Source organism: Caloenas nicobarica, chromosome 4, assembly GCF_036013445.1.
Source record: "Caloenas nicobarica isolate bCalNic1 chromosome 4, bCalNic1.hap1, whole genome shotgun sequence".
Lineage (NCBI taxonomy): Eukaryota > Metazoa > Chordata > Aves > Columbiformes > Columbidae > Caloenas > Caloenas nicobarica.
In genome coordinates, this window is record NC_088248.1 from 45,176,808 (window position 1) to 45,195,721 (window position 18,914).

An 18,914-nucleotide genomic window follows, 5' to 3' on the forward strand; every position below is an offset into this window, starting at 1 on the left:
CGGGCGGGGCAGCCCGCCTCCTCCAACGGACCGGAGTCGGAGCGCCAGCGGCGGCGGCGGGCGGGCCGCGGCGGTGAGTAGGTCCCGGCGGGGGCAGCCGCTCTCCCCGACCCTGAGGCCGCTGGCCGGCGGGGCTGGGCGCCGTGACTGAGGAGACGCGAGTGGCGGCCGCCCGCGCTGCCCTCCCCTCCCTTCCCCTCCCCGCCGGGCCCCGCCGCGGCCTCCGGGCCCCGTTTCCCAGCGCGGTGCTTGCCGCAGCGGGGCGGGCCCTCGGGTGTGCTCCGCCGCGCGGGGAAGCGCCGCGCACCGCGGCCTCGGGCTGCGGGAACGGCCCGGTGCCCCCCGCGCCACGCGGGCCTGGCGTGGGCTTGGCGCTCAGCCTGTCGCGGCTGCCCCAGAGGGACGCGTTGCGCCGCGCCTAACGCTGCCGTGCTCGACTTGATGTAACCCTAACCCTCTTGTGTTTTGTCTTTAGTTCCTCTGCGCGCTTGAAAAAAAAAAAACCTTACCTTTCTGACAGAATGGTGGTTTATAGAGATAATCGCCCTCTTAAGTAATTTGTGGGGATGAGGACCACATGAGAGGCTGCCTTTCAGATTTCAGCAAGCTAGCTCAGTGCAGATGTACCGGGCTGGATCAGAGCAGGACCTTCCACTTAGGACAGGGTTTATCTCCCACCGCTGCATGGAAAAAGTTTGGAAATTGTCCAGCCGATCGACGAATATATGCTGAATATACCTTCCTACTAGCGTCCCAGTGCTCTGCTGTTCAACCTTATACAACAGCTCTCTGAAGCCAAGAGCTGGTTTCAGCTTCACCATCAACTTTCCGGTCAGTTAGTCTCTTATTTGGACGTTGACCTTCAGTAGCAGGAGTCAGTTTAACATAGAAGCAAAACTTTCCAGCTTTCTCACAACAGGCACTAGCCTACTTTTTGAGGTCTTATCACCAGGTCTAATATCCTGCATTTTGCACAAAAACTCTGAAAAATCTTAATTGTAGAAGCTGCTTCTCCTAGTAGGAGTGCAAGTTGAAAATTGTTTCCTCCTTGTTTTTGTTGAGGGAAGATGAGTGGTGTTTGTCAGTATGCTGCAGTTCAGCTCAATGCAAGGGTAACTAAGCTAATTTTTGCTAATGTTAAGAAATTTAGCACTAGGGAGGAAGTTATTAAACGGGTTCCTCTAAGGCTGAATCAGTAGCTGGGAGAAAATCTCATGGATTTATTGATGTTAAGGAGCATGGACTCTGCCGTAGAGCTATGTTGCATGATATGCGCCGGCCAGAAAACCAATGTAAATAACATAATTTTGAGCAGTGCTTGATTTGCATATCTAAACTTTGTTTCTCAGCAGGTGTGAATAACGTGTTTTGCCCATAATCGTTACAGACTTTTGAGCATGCTTTTTTTTTTTTAACAAAAATGTAGGGACACATGATGAAATCATGCATTCGTGTTTGTCTTTTCCCTGTAGCACACGGGAGAAAATTGGTATTTCTGAAATAGTGAGTCCATTTGTTTAAAAAAAACCCTCACCAACCAACAACTATGTAAGGCACAGAAATACAAGATGTCTACTGTCTTCATCACCGAAAAAGATACAGTCTTCCATCAAAGGAGGGGAATAAACGTTCTTTAAGTCATATCCTAGCAGATGCATTTTTCCCAGGGTCTTTCTGCAATCATCCTGCTGAGTCAAAAACACCGATGTCCAGACATGTGGGTGACACAATTTTTCTGGCAAGTAAAATAAAAATCATTGCTTCCCTTACTTCTGATGGGACAGAAGAGAGGACAACAAAGTGGGAATTTCCCAGTGAACTCAGAAGGCGAGTCTGTAGTTGTAAATTGTACGTGCTCTAAGCAGATGTGTTGTGTTAGGTGTAGTTTATACAGCAACTGAAGTTACCTTGGAAAGATCCAACACATTGGGCTGCTGAGGATCCATGAGTATTTGGACTACAAGAACAGTGACAGCTGTCAGTTTAAACTAAGGGTCATAGCCTTCTCCCAGTTTCAGATATCCCCTCAGCTGTATTTCTGCAAAATTGTGTCCTGATCTAACTAGAAAGTTTAAAATGAGTACAGAATTTTGGGAATTTTCCTTGCTTCCCTTCTTTTAATGGTCATGTTGTGGGAAAGTGCTGATGTAGGGAATGTCTTTTGCATCCGATTAATTTACAACAAAGCCAGCAGCATAAAAATGAAACTGAGGGTTCTGCTAGCTCTTCTGAGAAATGCTGATTGCTGTCTATAATTTCATTTTTCATTCCCAAAGAAGAAACTAATTGCAAGAAAAGGAAGGGAATGGAGGAAATTCACAGCTCAGGAGACTAACAAGGTCTATAGAGATAATATGTCTGACCTCTGTAAAAAGAAAAAACATTATTTTATTTAGACTTGGCATAGGCACTAAACTGTCAAAGTGCAGGCAGGCTTAGACGTACCATGGGCAGAAATGTAGGTGTTCAGGAACATTTACTACAGAATACTTGGAGGAGGATTCAGAGGATCTAAAATTTGGGCTTCGGAGTCCACAAGAGTATTTGAATACTTAAGCTCACCGTGTGGATCCAGCTTGTTAAAGTCTGGAATACTTTTGAGTATAGTCAGTTTCATGTTGATCTTTCCTTGCATCTGGGAGGTTGTTTTGAGAACCAAGGGTTGGTAGGTGGTTATGCTAGACAGAACTAGAAGATGCCCCTTCATCTTTTTTTACTTCTTTCCTCACTTCCTCTCTTTCAGTTTCTTAGCAACTTGCAGGTGTTCAGAGGGGCAATGAATTTTCCCAGAAAAAAAAAGTTAATTAAACTTACAAATAATCATATGTATGTTAATGTGCGTTTATGCTTTACTACATTACTTTGTAGCATTTGGATTACTTTATGACTAGAAGTTTAAAGGTTGCAAGATAGCAAGCATTACTGCATCGCGTACTATTTGTTGAAAAGAGATAAGATTGCTGTCTTAAGTTTGCAAGAAAGTACATGAGATTTTAAAGCAGGCAAAAGTATCACTGACCAATAGCAAAGGTCAGCAGTGGAGAACAGAGCCCTCATTTTGGATTTCAGTTCTTTTACTTTGAGATACAGAGCTAGAGTGACTGAAATCTTGATTTTTCTCAGGAACTCAGTTGCTGTGCTACCCATACAAATTAATTCTCTCCAACCATAGATAGAAATCATAGTATTTTTTCACTCTTTACTAATATTGTGTGGCTAACTAACACAGTGTGTATACATTTTGAGGAGGAATGTAGTACCATTCTCTAAACAAAAATGAAACTTCATAAGCCTTCCCTTACTATGCCTATTCCGTTGTGTTTACCTTTGATAATATTAATATTAAAATCTTCCAAACTGCATGGAAAGAATTAATGTTAAAATGAGTATCCTAGCAAGGTTGGGTGTTGATGTGGAATACTGGCTACTCTCGGTTAATAAATAAAGTACACTCAACCAGAATCAAAAGCAGTGGTGGGTACAGGGTGTTTTAAAAGTGAGTCACAAACAGAAGTTGATACTGATTTAACTGTTTGTAATTGCTTAAGGATAAATGAAGAGAAAATGGGAAGAAAGACTGAAGAAAGTGGAAGAACGAGCATCTCACTATGAAAGAAACCCTCTTCCTCCAGTTTATAGACCAAGACTGTCCGAACCCTTTATGCCATCCTCTGTTTGGAAAATATTTTGTCGTCAGGTTGAAGCTTTCAACTATGTAAAAACCTGCAAAGAGGTAAATTGTTTGATAGGTGAATGTGTCTGCTTTTTACGTACTTTTAAGGTTGAACTTCACTTAAAAGCTCGGTTAACAGTAAAGTCTTTTATCAGGTTGAAAGACATTCTTTGTTTTTCGTTTTTTCTTCCCCAATCCTGAAACAGCAAGGTTTTGTTTTGTTCTTTTGTTTGGGTGTTGTTTGGTTTGGTTTGTGGGTTTTTTGGTGGTTTTTGGTTGATTGGTTGGGTTCGGTTTTGTTGGGGGTTTTTTGTCTTTGTAGGTGATCATGCTAGACTGGAGGTAGCTCTGAGAAGGACTAGTTCTAACATACAAATTGATATGTGGTATTAGGCTTTAACAGTAAAAGTGCTTTTTGGTAACATTATGGTGATAGATTTGTTCCTTCTGAAGATAAGGAAGCTGTCAGGGTTGACAGGAGAATGGGAAGGTAGTGAGAGATGAGCAGAAAGAAAGAGAAGGAAAAAACGGAGGAAGAAAACCAGATAAACAGGAGGCAGAGACAAAACAAAACCAATACAACTCTCCAATGGCGTCAGAGTAGCAAGTTCAGATGATAAGAACTGATGAGCCAAATAAATATTATGCAAAATGTATCCTCTGCTTTCAGTTCTCTGCATTCAGTACTTTTCAAATTTATTGCTGATTTTAAAGAAAGTACGATGGTTTCTTTCTTCCTGCTGCTTTAGGTGTTTAAGTAATCTTGACAGTCTGTTTTCCAAAATGCACTCTCACTGACTTGGCAGTGTTTGTTTGGTTGTTTTCTTTTTGGATTTCCATTATTTGATTTAAATAACATAGTGTCTAAAGAATATTTGCTATAAAGACATATGCTGCCATCATGTCCATAAGACTGTTCCTTTCAGGACATTGTTCCTCTTTCCCTTAGATGCACTTACCACTGATCAGAAAAAAGAAAACTTTACAGAGAAAACACAGTTTACATTAATGCACAGCAAAGAAAAGCTTCAAGTTTTTACCATGTAACTGAAATCAGAATGATATTCTTAATAAAAACAGATGCTGCTTGGGTTGAAAAAGGATAAGTGATCTACTTGTAGTTTTCTAGTATTTACTAACCTTTGACCAAAGAAACTGATGTCAAATAGGAACTTCTGGAGTTTTAACTGGTTCTTTGAAAAAAAAAAAAGTCAATGTTTTTGTTTTAAAAGGATGTTCATGTATTTGCCTTGGAAAAGAACACACCAAGTGGACAGAGGTTTTACCTTGTGACAACATATAAAGAGCTTTGGTTTTATTACACGTGAGTATTTGAAAAGCTGCCCTATACGTTACTGTAAGATATAGTAGCAGACTGGATAGACTGTTAGCTAGCAAGAGCTATTAGTGGGTAAGTATCCCCAGGAGCCGTCTGCTGCTCTGGCTAGCACAGAGCTGTGATGGGTGGCCTGAGGTTTGATCTTGGCCCTGGGGAAAATCTTCCTAAGGACAAACCAGTCTATTCTATAGTGGGTTTCAACTTTGAGTCACAGTCTGCCATTATTTCCTGGGAATTAAGGACCCCATCTACGGAACTTAAATCTAATAGCAGTAGATTTTTTTTTCGCTGTCAGCTTTCCTCAGGGGACCATACCAACACGTGACACAAATACATTTCTATGATTAGTCATATATAAAAATGAATGGGCATTAGTATAAATGTCCAGTTATCAATGTATGGTTTTGTATTTGCGTGATGTAGTTTCAAGTATTGATGATTTGATTATGCACTGAACTTTTTTCCCCAATTTTTTGTTTTAGCATAAAACATTTGGTTATGAAGTCGAAGAAATCTAAGAGTCAGTTTTTATATGAAAAGTGAACTTGATTTTTTTCTCAATTTGAAAATGAGATTAATTTTTAATTTAGTTGCAAAAAATCTATGTAATCTCATTTTTAGTGCTTAAGACGTATGAGTGATAACTTAGTAAGTTTTTTACTGTAGTTTCCATCATTCCTCAAATTTTGAACAGCATTTCTGTTGACAGTGTGTATTGTAAGACATGAGGGGGATGGGGAGGAGAATACTTTACGAACTTAGATTCTAGGCCGGACAAATATCTTTGTTGATATTTGATGATGAAGTTAGTTACCATTTTTTCAAAGCATTACAGGGCTGCTACTTTTTTGATATGGGTAGTTGATTGAAAAATAAAAGAATATTTAGGACTTCTAGGATCCTTTTTTGCAGCTGGTAAGTATGTATAATGTTTATTGTGAGAGGTTGTGATTTGTTGTTGGTTTTGTTGGTTTTTTTTTCCTTAGCAAAGGTTATAAAACAAGTCTTATGCACTGCTATGAAGTAATTCCTGAAAAAGATGCTTGCAAGCTTTATTTTGATTTGGAGTTCTACAAACCGGCAAATCCTGGTGCAGATGGCAAGAGTATGGTTGCAAAGTTAATTGAGGTAAACTTGGGCAAAATAATGTAGATTAATCTAAATTTACTATTGATTTAATATGAAACGGAAGTATTGACAGTCTTGATTATTCTGTAGTAAAATGAAAATGAATTGTAGACCTAGTGGTTATTTTTAATTAAGTAAAAAGTACTGATTTAATTAAAGCAAAGGTTCTCTCCTTTAAGTGAAAGGAAAAAATAGAGAACGATTGTTGTTGAAGTGCTTGTATTTACTGTAGGTTTACTGATAAGTTTGCTTTTGCAGATTGTTTTCTGTGCTCTGCCACTTCGAAGCTGTGAAATTGAAGGAATGTTTAGGTATTCTTTAGAATAGCATCAATAAAAGTTCAGATAAGCCTCAGTTAATTTCCTTTGCCAGCTGGTGCAGTCATATATCAAGTAATTGAGTTAAATGATGATGTAGAGAATATCAGGTGACTGCACTTATCAGTTTGGGACCTAAAGGCAAATATCTTTGCTAATAATAATAGTGCAAATTTCCATTTTATTGCAAATTTGGTTGGAAAATGAACTCCACTGCAAATTCAATATTACAGAGGTTGAAAATAAAGCTGGTTTTTAGAAGAATATCTTCTATTCCAGTGAAATCTCTTTGTGAGTGGCCATTTATTTGTGAAACTTCTGACACTTACATGTCCCTAGCTGGAGAGGAGAGGAAAGGAGAGGAGAGATTGAGGATGTTCCTTCATAAAGAACCATTCATTGATACAGATTCTGGAGCTGTTTACTCCATTGTGGATCAATTATGAAATCTAGAGATTCCTCAGGTTAAGTAGAAAAGTTTGGATTTGCTGGGTGGAGGATCTGAGATCCTAAAATCCTAAACTTCCAGACACTTAGGTTCTGAGTCCCAGTCTTAAACGTGAGTTTAGGACAAGCTTAGCTTATAGAAGGTTTTTAGAGCTGTTTTAGAGCCAGAGGTCTGATGTTTTCTGCTTAGTTAGTGTTCATCAGGTCATAGCAATGAATTAGCAAAATGATAACAGTGAATTAGCCTACCAACCCTTTATATCATGATAGCCTGTCTTCCACTCTAGGTCAGCCTGTATTACAAACAGTGTCACTGTGGGTGTGAACTGCTTTGTGATGGAAAATAAAACAGAAGATAAAGCCACTAAATTAGACTTTGACCTGAAAAACTGAAAATCTGCTCAGCTTATCACTGTTAGTATATTCAGTGACTTGCTTATTTCAGGAAATATAGTCTATGTCAACTTTGTGATGTTACGAGTTAGTTTGAATTAAATTAATTGTATGCTCAAAATGAGTAAAAAAATCTCAAAGAAGTTGTAGGATCTGCATTTGTGTTAGGTTTTGTAGATCCCACTATTAAAAATGTTCAGGAAAAATGCTTAATTAATGTTTATCATTTCAGCTTGTCAGCCAAAAATTAAAAGAACTTTATGATGTAAATTGTTCAGCCAAAGATGTCTTGAATTTAGATTCCAGTACTGATGAAAAATTTAGTCGACACTTAATATTTCTACCCCAGAAAACTGTATTTAAGGATAACATTCATGTTGGTAAGTGTGTTTTTTTTCTCTTACACCTAGACATAAAAAGTGAGGGTTTGACTTTGTACAGTGCCATCTCGCATTTTAATATTTATTTTAATGGAATTACATGCGGAAACAAATACGTATTCCCAGCAGAAGTGACTACTTATTTCTGTTTCATTGAGACTCATTATTTCTCAACTCATCTACTTTCTTTTTCTATGATTAGCATATGTGTTTGCAAAAATGTGACTTTTTTGTGCCTGTATGTTTTATTTATGAAACTACTGGCAAGACTGGCTTTTGCCTTGAAAATTGTATTACAGTATGACTCTGACTCCTTGATTTTCAGCTTAATGTCAGTCTTAACAATTGAAGCTAAGATTATTTGCTCTAAATACAGATGGTTTGTGCTCAGCACAGGGTCAGAAAGGCAGGACAAAGATGGTTTAAAGCCAGCTGTGCATAAACATGATTAATAAAAAGCCCAAAGCAATTTTACTTGTTGCTATAAGTCAGGATTTCATGTGATATGGCAACTCCAACACAAATAATTGCCAGTTCAGGGTTTTCTTGACTCTGTTTTAAAGATAAGTACAGTAACACCTCCTTACTTCACAGACGTATTTTGAACATACTTTAAAAATACTGGTTATGAAGCACTGAGGTGCCAGTGGTGAGCACTAAGTTCATGTTGAAATTCATAATTTCTCCTTGTATCTATATTCTGTGTGTTGTGCAGTAAAGCAGGCTTGTAGACTTACATTGAACAATGTGGGTGCAATAGAAAATCAGCTGAGTTTTGTCCGAGTGAAGCAGGAACTGATGGAAACCAGCTTGACCAGTGGTGGAATTAAAATCTGTATCAACCTACAAATGCAGAAGTTTGGGTCTTTTAAAATTGCACTTGCAGCCTTGGTTTTGTAATTTCTTAATATTTGAGTGTTTCATTTTGTAACCTTTGTTTCTTATTGCCTTTGTTTCAAACAAACAAATAGGGTGACGGAGAGGAAGCAGAAATCTTGTTATAGAGTACTGTATTAATAATTTCATGGCTTAGTAGAAGGGATGAAATTTAGATTGGTGACATTTAGCTCTACCATTTGTATTCAGGAGGAGCTGTGACAACAGCAGCAGAATTGCAAGAAATGGTGTGCTTTGTTACTAGGTTTCCACTGGCTGTGGAACAGGAAGAGCTGAGGATGATGTGTTCATAATTTTGGTCCCACTCAGGTTCCTGCTTTTATTCTGTTGTCTGCTTGGTCACCATCTGTCTGACTGTCTTCATGCCCAATCTTCCTTTTCCTTTCTCACCCTTTTTTTCTAGGTCTGTATCTCCCCTCATTGAAGTCTTGAGTAAAGATTATATTTCTTGGTTTTTATACCCTCTGTGTTTTTTAAGTAGCTTCTTACTGTGCACTGTGTATGTCCTAGCAGGGGATTATAGAGAGCACAGGGAAGATGGGCTCTTTGCTTTTAGTACATCACACAGTGCTGGAGTTCTTTCTAGCCCAGTACAGCATTACAGAAAATCTTATTTTCCTTTTGAATTGTCTGGTTATTTCATGGAGAGAACGCATACTGTTGGATCGAAGTTGTGTGGGGTTGACACATGTTCTGTGTTGCTCTGAGGAATCATCTACGAAAGGTCTTGTCAGCATGAACAGCTGGAGGAGCAGAGCAAACTGTAAGGAGAGGCTGGATCTTGTAGGCTTGCGTGCATGTACAATTTTTTTTTTCCCCAAATATTTTTGATATATGCGTGTGGTCCATGGCTTAAACGTCACTTCAGGCCAAAATTCAGATCCTTACTTCAACACAAAGAGGCCGTAGGATTTCTCAGACCATTTTTTTCCCCAGCTTTTGTTTTAACATTAAAAAACCTGTTTCTCATTCTTAGGAGCAGTGGAATCTGTGTCCCTAAACCTTTTGAGGAGTAGCTGACATGGCAAGCTAAGTAGATTGTCAAAGTTATAAGGAAATGGTTATAATATTGGCTTTCAGCCCCAAGCGTGACACAGAGCAGTTATTTCTTGCATGACACCGTGATAACAACTACAAACCCCAAAGACTTAAATGGGCTTACTGCAATTTTTAGTTCAAAAGTATGGCCTTTAACTCCTCTGCCACCGTAAAACTCTTAAGTAATACATGGATAATAAATAATGTGGTATGACAGCAATTTTAGCATGTGATCTTGACAACTAAATTAGATTAGTCAGTTCTTTCAGTAGAAGCTTGATCTGTTTATTCTAGTCCATTAATTAAGTGTTCTGCATCTCCACCATGACATGAATTTGACATGTTTACTGTCAGACTTAAAATATATTTAGAGATTGTGTATTCATGTTCTGCCTTTGCCTTTTCAACAAGATGTTGAAGTCGCAGAAAAAAAGATTTTTTAAAATAATTGAGATATGTAAATATCAGTGTTAAATTCGTGCATGTTACCAATAATATTACACTCCAGGCTTTTCATTAATGCATTTTAGTAACCTGCTTGACAAACCCAGCTTAAAGCCTATTTGCTTTGTGCAAAATACTCTTCTGTAGTAACTAACGATGCAGATAACTTCATAATTTCACAGAATCTATATGAAATACATATATTATTTGAGGTGATAAAATATTTTATCTAATATCAAACTTAAGAGGGTTAATATATTTTTCAGGCACATTGAAGTGTTGTCTTTTTTTAAATTCATCATTGTGGTCTGTCTAACAACAACTACTTTAAAATGAGTTAGTGGTATTTATGTGGGTTAAGCTAGACTATGAACTATCACTGTTGTTTCATAAGCATTTTATGTCAGGAGTCATGCACAAAGTGCATGGGCTTAAAATTAAATATGACTAAAAACATTTAGTATATAATATTTGGAATCAGTTACTAGTTAAAATTAAAGTACAGGGACTGAGTTCATAGCTCATGTAAGAAAGCACAGGAGATCATGTAGGTCCACAGGAAAGCTGTGGAGATCAGTTAATTGACATCGATCTACACAGTTGACAAATCCCAAATAGAAAAATACAAAATACAGTCAAGAATCAAAAGTGCGAAATGGAGGGTTCGGTTCCCATGTCTGACCAGTTAGAAGAAATGGGAAGAGAGAAAACGAAGGTGTGTGTGAATGATAAAGAACTAACTCCCCAAATCATCTTTCACTGACAAAAACCTCGCTATTCTGAAACCAGAGTGATTGTTACTTAATTACATGCGCACACAAAAAAGCACAGTCAACCAGGACTTTTCAAGATACTTTATCTTTTACGGTATTTGAAATAAACTTCAGTTCTGAAATAGGTACATTTTCTCCCCGAACTGAACATCCGAGTAACTCTTGTTATAAACTGCAGAGATTCTGTGTGCATATTTGAACACACGAGATTAAAACCCTTCTTATGACTATGAATCATTTGTGTGCCTCAGCAGTACTGTAACGAATGATGAGGATGGTGATATTAACGCTTGATTCACTGAGTCATTCTGCTGGTACGTAGCATAGGAAGACCTGTATTTCATATTCTTTCATTGAAGCTTCAACCAAAAACTGCAGAATCCCCCTTGCCAGTAGTCCTTCCACTTCAGTTTTTCTTCCACAACTGTATTTATTCTCTTCTTTCTCTCTGCAAGTAATTTGGCCATGGTTTTCATTTGTCTGTCTTGCCTTTGTTACCATCTAGCAGAGTCTGGAGTACAACAGGAGTTGTATTACAGTACTGGGAGTTTGAAAAGTCATTACAAAATACTTTTGTAGAACTAATTTGTTGTTCGAGTAGGTCCTGGTCAAACTCATATCAGTTAATATACCATGGAGCTGCAAGTAAACCTTTTTAATCATTCTGACAGTGAAATTAAGGAAAGCAGTAGTGAGAGGGATAGTCACAAGCTCTTCAGCATCCTGAATCTGAGCTTGTTAATGTATTGTGTGCTGTCATTAAGTACTACAACAATATTCAGCTAAATGAGTAAAAACTACCTGTGATTGGATTAAAACAATAAGGTGTGTAATAGCAAAGCTATATGAATGCTTTATTCGTGTATTGAGGAGTTTCACTGAGTGGTACTTTAAATATTAAATCAAGCTACATTTTATAAAGGACATTTACATAAGTTATTTCTTGACTCATAAATGATGTAATCTGCTTTGGGGTTTGTTTGCTTGTTTTTAAGGTAACTTTGTGAGAACCATTTTACAGCCTGCCATAAGGCTGATGGAGAGTCAAGCTGCTGTTGTGATTCCAGAAGGAGCTGGATGTGTTTCCCAGTGTTCTGCAGAAGCAGTTGGATTAGATGGTTCTCTTACAAACCTCACAGCCGTTGAAGGTGCTTCCAAAGGCTGGCCAGCCATTGCTTGCGAAACAAAGGACATGGAGACAGCACACCAGGGAGAAAATTCGGAATTTTCCTTTCTAATAGTAAATGACAAAGAAGGAGACAAGCAACTTTTTGTGGATCTAGGTAAATATAAGATGTGCTTTTAAACCTCTTCGGGATGCAGCAAAGGTTAAGAAGTGAGATGTTGCTTAATCTTTGGTTACAGGCAATAAGAACAACAGTGTTCTTATTGTTGTCCCTGCGGTCAGAATTTAAACCAAATACAGTATGTGCTGAAACCGCCATGATAAATGTGGCACTTCTTGGTCCATGGAACTTCTCGTATTGCTAAATTTCATTATTTTGTTCTGAAGTTTGAAGAAACTCTAGCCACACAAGACTCTCTAATTTTCTTCCTAAGGACATAGTGCTCCTGTTTGGATTAAAAGAGTGTAGTATGTATTGCATTTTTGTTATTTCAGTTGAATTAGAATTTGCTTAATTATGGAACAAGTATTTAAGGTGTGGCCTTCTGTATTGTTTTACATGTGCAAACTGAGCCTTCTTCACCTGTTTGGGATGGCAGTTGTTAGGTTTTAATGACAGAATAATAGAAATTTTGGGTTGGGCACTTCATGCCTCAGTTGTGCTTAGCGTATTCATGGTATTAAAATGCTTAAAATCTCCAGGAGCACAACACCCATAGTAAAAGTTCGAAAGTTCCACCCTTCTCCGTCCCCATATCTGGTTTCTCTGCTTTTTTATCCTCTCTTAGTGAAATTAAAATAGCTGAGCATACTTTTATACAGCAGTGGCTTATGTACTTGAGGACTGTGTATCATGTTTTTCCTCAGACTTCTCTGAAGAACCCCCACTCCTTCACGTTCTTCTCGTGGAATTCAGAATCACTTTTATTCTTGGCCTCTCCAGTATGTCTGATTTGTTGAAACATAACCCCACAGCTGGGCCTCTATTAGGCTTCTCCATTCCTGACTCGCAAGGATTACTTTGCACCTACTGTTCAAAATTCCTTCAAGCATATTTGTGAACGGAAATTAAAGAAAAATAAATTGTTTACTGTGTCACTTCACCTTTTAAGGATTTTATTTTAGTCCCCAAAAATTAACCATCCTCAATATTTGTTACACACTTTACCTCAAATCTTGGAAGACTAATATCAAAATAGCTGGAATAGTGAGTTGTATCATGAGGCTGTAATGATGGAAAGGGATGTGACGTTCTCATTGTATGAGATCTTTTCATTCCTTTCTCTTCATGAAACCCACAAATAACACGTAACATCCTCCATGCATTCTTAGACTAAGCAATGTTTAACAATGCCTGTTCATTTTTTTTGGTTAGGTTTTGAGACTGGAATTACATTTTTCTGATGCAGACTTCACAATGTGCTACATGCGAGTGGTGTCTGGTACACAGAACCCCAGAAGTTTGATGAAGTACTTGCTGATCAAAATAACTGTGCAGCTTTTTATGCCCAGCTGTATTTCACACAGATAATGTGAAAGCACCATTTTTTTTAATACTGAAAGAAACTTTTAGTAATGTCAAAATGATTAAAATGTCTATGTAGAGGTGTTTCTTAGTTCTTTGGTAACATAAAAATGTACATTTGGGCCTGATCTTGCTTTGTTGCGTTTCTTCTGTGGGAGGTGCACTGAAGTCAGTAAGAGTTTTTGTCCATTTCTTAGACCTTTAGCTGGGTCTAAGGAAAATTGTTTAACTTACAAGTGCTAAGTATCTTAAATCCTAGCCAGCATTGTTATGTTAAGAAATATTTGTTTTCCTATAGGAGTTTATACAAAGAATAGAAATTTCCGGATGTATAAATCATCAAAAGCAGGAAAAAATGTGATTCTGAAGATAGCAGAGGATAATAAGTTTGTCCCTAACTGTGGAGAGAATGCTTCCTTGGAAGAAGCATATTTTCTTTCCTCTTTGATCTGCAACATTAGGTAATTCTTTAATTCTAGTGGAATTGATAATATTTTTAAATATAGATTTTAGTGATTTTTTTCTGTAGCAGTTACAAATAACTACTATCAATGGGCAGTTATTTCATGAACATTGTTACAGTGTGATTTAGGAGTTTCCAGTAGAACTTCTTTTTCTGAAGAAAAAATTTCTTGGGACTCCTTTCTTTTTTCTTTTTTTTTTTTTTTTTTCCCCTAACCTACCTTCAAATGTTTAAGGAACACAGAACATGTGGTACAGCTTCTGAGTTGTGCCTCATTTCTCTATACACATTCAAAATGCAAAAATGTAATAATTATTAGGTTTGGTCGGATTCTGTATAGTTCTGAAAGGAAAAATTAAATACTGTCAATTAAATACAGAGAGTCTAAATATTTTGACGTATGATAAAAAAACTTAAAGGATTTTTTATACATGTTTACTTGCATACCAGATTTCCGATTTGATACTACATGTACCTCCTTAGGCTGGATGCTGGTACATATAATAATCAAGTTTTCTATATCTAATCTAAATGTCTGACATATCTTGTCCTGCACTGACTGTATCTTAAGATGATCCTAATAGTTACTGCAGCAGAAAAAAAGGTTAAAATGGTACATGCATAGGTATATTATGTATAATATTTTTTATTCAAAACATGTATTTGTTGTGACTTCAGTTTTTATATCCTGATATGTTCTTTATCCCAAACTGATGCCAGTAGCCCCAGGGCGTAACTCATGTGGTGTGTTCAGACCACAGGTATCAGCTGAATCTGTCATAAATATGGATGAGAAATTCTGTGTGATCATCTGGCTGCCAGCTAGTCGTACAGCAAAGAAAAGTACTTCATTGTAGAGAGTAAACAAAAAAGAAATTGAAAACTTTTCAAGGGTCTATAAGCATAAATATTACACCTAGAGCAAATGCTGGTTCTAGGAGTAGTAGAGCGGTACAGTAGACCAACAGTCTTTAAATGCCTAGAGCTTGGGAGTGTTGCCAACAACCAAATTTTGCTGTTCTGGAGGAGGAAACCCGGCCCTCTGCTGGTACAAGTCAGGGGAAAACATAAAAGTGAGAGGAAAAAGTGCTACAGGGCTAGTGAAAGGTACAGAATCACAGGCTGAGGTGGGCAGGGGGCTCTGGAGTTTCTCTGGTCCAACCCCCCTGATGAAGCAGGGCCACTTACAGCTGGTTGCCCAGGACTGTGTTATTTTATGCCATATTATGTTATGCTGTAAGAATCACACATGTTCCTTGGTATTCTCTTTTCAGAATGAGGGATGACACCAAAGTTCTGTCTTCTGGCTTTTCAGAGGAGGAGAGAAAAATGTGTGCTTTTTTCAACAGCAAAACTCCCAGAAGCAGTAGAGGTACCGCATGCCCTTTCTACTGTGTAGACAAAAAAGTACTCTTAAATTAGATGTACCATGACTTCCACACCTGATAAAGCTCACCTAGAGGTTTCTTCAGCAAGCTTTTTGCAGGAGGCAGAGTACAGCTGTCCCGAGTGATGCTCTGCAGCACTTGAATTCCATTTACCCCAACTCCCACTCCCAGTCGTGCTTTGTCCCGGTTCCCTCTGTAGCTTGTGGCAGTGGGGATGCAGCTTAAAGATCTACAGGAAATTAACACTGGATTTATCCCTGGTTTTATTTAAGGATTTGGTGTGATTCATGTATATTTTCTGTCTGTGGTCTATATAATGTGTAACAATTACATATTACAATGACAAAACCAGTAACGGTATGGATCTGCGGTCTTTGTTTCAACAGATTTCATGGAAGGTTATCAGGATTCACCATATCCAGAAGTTGATAATTTTGTTCGTTCTTTGGTTAATAAAGATGGGGTGCAAGGAGGTAAAGACCACTTTACTGTTTACAAATTAATATTTTGCAGCAGTATTTTTGAAGAATTCTTTTTTTTGTTCCCCACAGGTATACGACGATGGAATTATTTCTCTCTAGAAGAACTACTTGTATATGACATTTTTGGTTACCGTTGGTGTGAAAATATTGGAAGAGCTCACAAAAGTAACAACATAATGTATGTTCTTTAATTATTCACTTTAAAACAGCTTTATTTATTTCCCGCTCAATTGTTATTCTATAAAAATGCTGAAAAACTGTTCTCTCTGTGAAGTAATCTTCATGCTATTTAAAACATATGCTTAGAGACGCTAACATACAAGTCAGAGTATGTTAAAGTTATTAAGTGGCAGTATGCTGTTATGCTTCCTAGCTAAGAAGCTGAACAAACAGAAATAAACAGACCACTTTTAAATTGCTTTACAATATATTTTCAATTACATTCTTGTATTATTAAAATGACAAACCTGCCACCACTTCAGTCAGGATGAGTTTTGCTAGGGACACTACAAAGACTTGGACTCACAGTTTTAACAATATAAGTGTTGAAGAGTCAGGGGGTTTAGATGACCTTAGAATTGCGGTATATGATTAGTAGAATTTTTTTATCTGAAAAATAATTCTACATAACACTTAAAATAACCAAAATATAAGGAATGTGTTTTTGAGAAATACAGGTATAAAAAGCCACTATGCCATAGATGAACTTGGTGTTTCTCAAGCAAGTTGCTTGAAGCCTTGTGTTTCTAAGGCACAGCTGAAAAAGCCAGCTTGTCTAAGCAGTTGACGGGAAGTAGTGATTTTATCTGGCTTCTGTAATGAAATTATCTGTAACAGCAGCAGCAACAAAATCTTATCTTACAGTTAGGTCCCACATAGTAATCTTACTTTAATGACGTCTTCTTCCAAGCTTAATGTAATGAAGTTGACTAAATTTCACTTTCAAATGTTAGTCTTAAAAGAAATATACTTTTAACTTAGGAATTTGGAAGTTTATTGAAAAAACTAACAGACTGTACAAAACAAATATGTAATAACTATGTCAGAGTACAAAAACAATATCCATAGATGGGGACAAAAAAACCCTGTTCATTTAGTGTCAGAGTTTCTTACTGTATGTATTCATTTCATTTTATGTGCTGTTACTAAAAACTAAATTCTTTCCTCCTTAGGATTCTTGTAGATCTAAAGAAGGAAGTTTGGTATCAAAAGTGTCATGATCCAGTCTGCAGAGAAAAAAACTTCAAATCACAAAGTATGTATTCTGTGATTTCAAAGCAATTATTCTTAATGCTTTTTGGAATGTTAACTTTAATGCCATATATTTGATTTAGGTTTTCCATTACCACCTTGGATATGTCTCCCGTTTCTTTTCAAAGAGGTATGTTTTTGTCCTATCGATATGCTAAAGTTCTTATGAGTAAATCTGTCTCTGGAAATCATTGAAAATCCCTGCTAATGCAGTCTGTTGAGCTCCATACAGTAGTCATGCTCGTACAGAACAGCTCCCCATAGCAGCTGTGCTGGTGCAGTAGCTCCACATATTAATTTTTAAGTTCTCCAGCAGCACATTTAGCACAAAAACTGTCAGCACAGATCAAGCTAATTTACTGTAATAGCCTCACTTCATTTGGGAGTAAAGATTTTCTTTTGGTTTGGTCTGAATGGCAGTTCAGTGCATGAACTACAAGACCACTGCAGGTGCAGAACAGAAAAACTGCCCAAGTTAAGCTCTGCTCTGCTAGGCCAGATAAAATTTGACTCAGGTGTTCCAGGAGCACTTCTGTTTTAAGTCAGTGACCCTCAAACTTGAAGTTCACTTAATTCCACTTTAGTTTATTAAAGCAGTTTTTACTCACATGGGTAGAATATTTAAACTGACCTGATACTGCACCTGGATTCTAAGCCCTGAAGATAGTAGTTTTCCCACTGAGTAGGCAATAAGAGTTGGCCTCTTTGCAACTTTTAAGTTTCATACTGCAGAATGGCACATTAAGCTCTACTTAGGCAAATTATCAATAGCTATTAAATTTTGAAGAAAGTGTAATTTAAATGCATTTTCAGATCCTGATAGTATCTTTAAACAGACACGAAAATTAGTTTTGACCTTGTATTGTTCTAAGAAGCTGTATACAACAGACTACTTGTAGTTTGCTATAAAAATAGCAAATTTCTTTTCCTGTTAAAATAGGCTTCCACGGGTTAACATGGCTATAAATTAAGGTGCTGGAAAATCTGTCTCGTTGGCCAGCTTTCTGTAGTATCCATTATATGTAACAGTATGAGTTTCCAACTTTCATGGCAGAGCAGTTAAAGGTATGAAAGCCATTTTCATATGGAATAAATAGTATTCTTGTTTCTAAAAGGAAGAAGAGCATACACTAATGGATGAAAGGGGGAACACAGAAGAAAAAGTAAAACCACCTTCTAATGAATCAGACTTGTCAAAAAGCTCCGTATCTCTAGAAGAAAGCTTTTCTCAAGAGTTCCTGTTGTCAGACAGCGAGTGGGATGATGCAGATGACGATGCCTGTTTCCTAGAAGCTACTGAAGATGTGGAACTTGCTGAAGCTGCAAATGATAGTCTGAATGATGCCATGGAAGGAATTCCTGATGAAGTTCTTTTGGAAGCTCTAGGGAGACACGACACTTGCAGTAAAGAGGGCAGCTAACCACAGACTTGGCCAGTGACCAGACCACTAGCAACAAAATCTGCTTTAACAGTATCTGTGTATCACATGCCTTCTGGGAAGGACACTGCAATGTAGTTCAAAAATGCTCTTCCAGAGCTGCAAGACACAAAGACCTGAGTACCAAACCAGTATCCTCATAAGTGGATAACCTTCAGCTGGCACGAGGAGATCATGGACAGTTACACAGGTGCTGAAGAGTACTGGCCTGAAAATTCATTGGGAATGCTGCTCCAGGTTTAGCACTTTTAACAGTCGCTGCTGTGCAGCTTCTATTTTGTTAGCCATATGTCTAAGTTTTACTGATAAGTAAAATAAATTACTTCCAGAAATGGGAGGAAATTATTTCAAATACAGATTAATAAAGAGATCTATCACTAGTTCAGCCAAAGTCTGTGTGTTCTTTTTTTA

The 18,914-nt window shown here is 37.7% G+C and overlaps 1 protein-coding gene across 5 annotated transcripts; it reads left to right on the forward strand.

The window, feature by feature from the left end:
* The first annotated feature begins 1 nt into the window (after window position 1).
* Window positions 2-18,885, forward strand: PRIMPOL (primase and DNA directed polymerase). Of its 5 annotated transcripts, none has more exons than XM_065633250.1 (14): window positions 2-73; window positions 1,473-1,848; window positions 3,549-3,733; window positions 4,906-4,997; window positions 5,999-6,140; window positions 7,530-7,677; window positions 11,825-12,112; window positions 13,779-13,941; window positions 15,218-15,315; window positions 15,718-15,804; window positions 15,883-15,991; window positions 16,986-17,068; window positions 17,148-17,194; window positions 18,180-18,885. In XM_065633250.1, the coding sequence occupies exons 3-14, from the start codon at window positions 3,554-3,556 to the stop codon at window positions 18,483-18,485; spliced, it is 1,743 nt and encodes a 580-aa protein (XP_065489322.1). In that variant the 5' UTR covers window positions 2-73; window positions 1,473-1,848; window positions 3,549-3,553; the 3' UTR covers window positions 18,486-18,885. The 5 variants fall into 5 exon arrangements, with proteins under 5 accessions (XP_065489322.1, XP_065489320.1, XP_065489324.1 ...); XM_065633248.1 differs by having other exon boundaries at window positions 1,473-1,827; XM_065633249.1 differs by lacking the exon at window positions 2-73 and adding an exon at window positions 554-831 and having other exon boundaries at window positions 1,473-1,827.
* Window positions 18,886-18,914: the final 29 nt, after the last annotated feature.

Bases quoted from the DNA above. Each gene is read 5' to 3' on its own strand.
- PRIMPOL (XM_065633250.1), top strand. From the start codon at position 3,554: ATGAAGAGAAAATGGGAAGAAAGACTGAAGAAAGTGGAAGAACGAGCA. The intron at 13,942-15,217 runs GTAATTCTTTAA...TTCTCTTTTCAG, and splicing joins TCTTTGATCTGCAACATTAG to AATGAGGGATGACACCAAAG. The intron at 15,992-16,985 runs GTATGTTCTTTA...TTTCCTCCTTAG, and splicing joins CACAAAAGTAACAACATAAT to GATTCTTGTAGATCTAAAGA.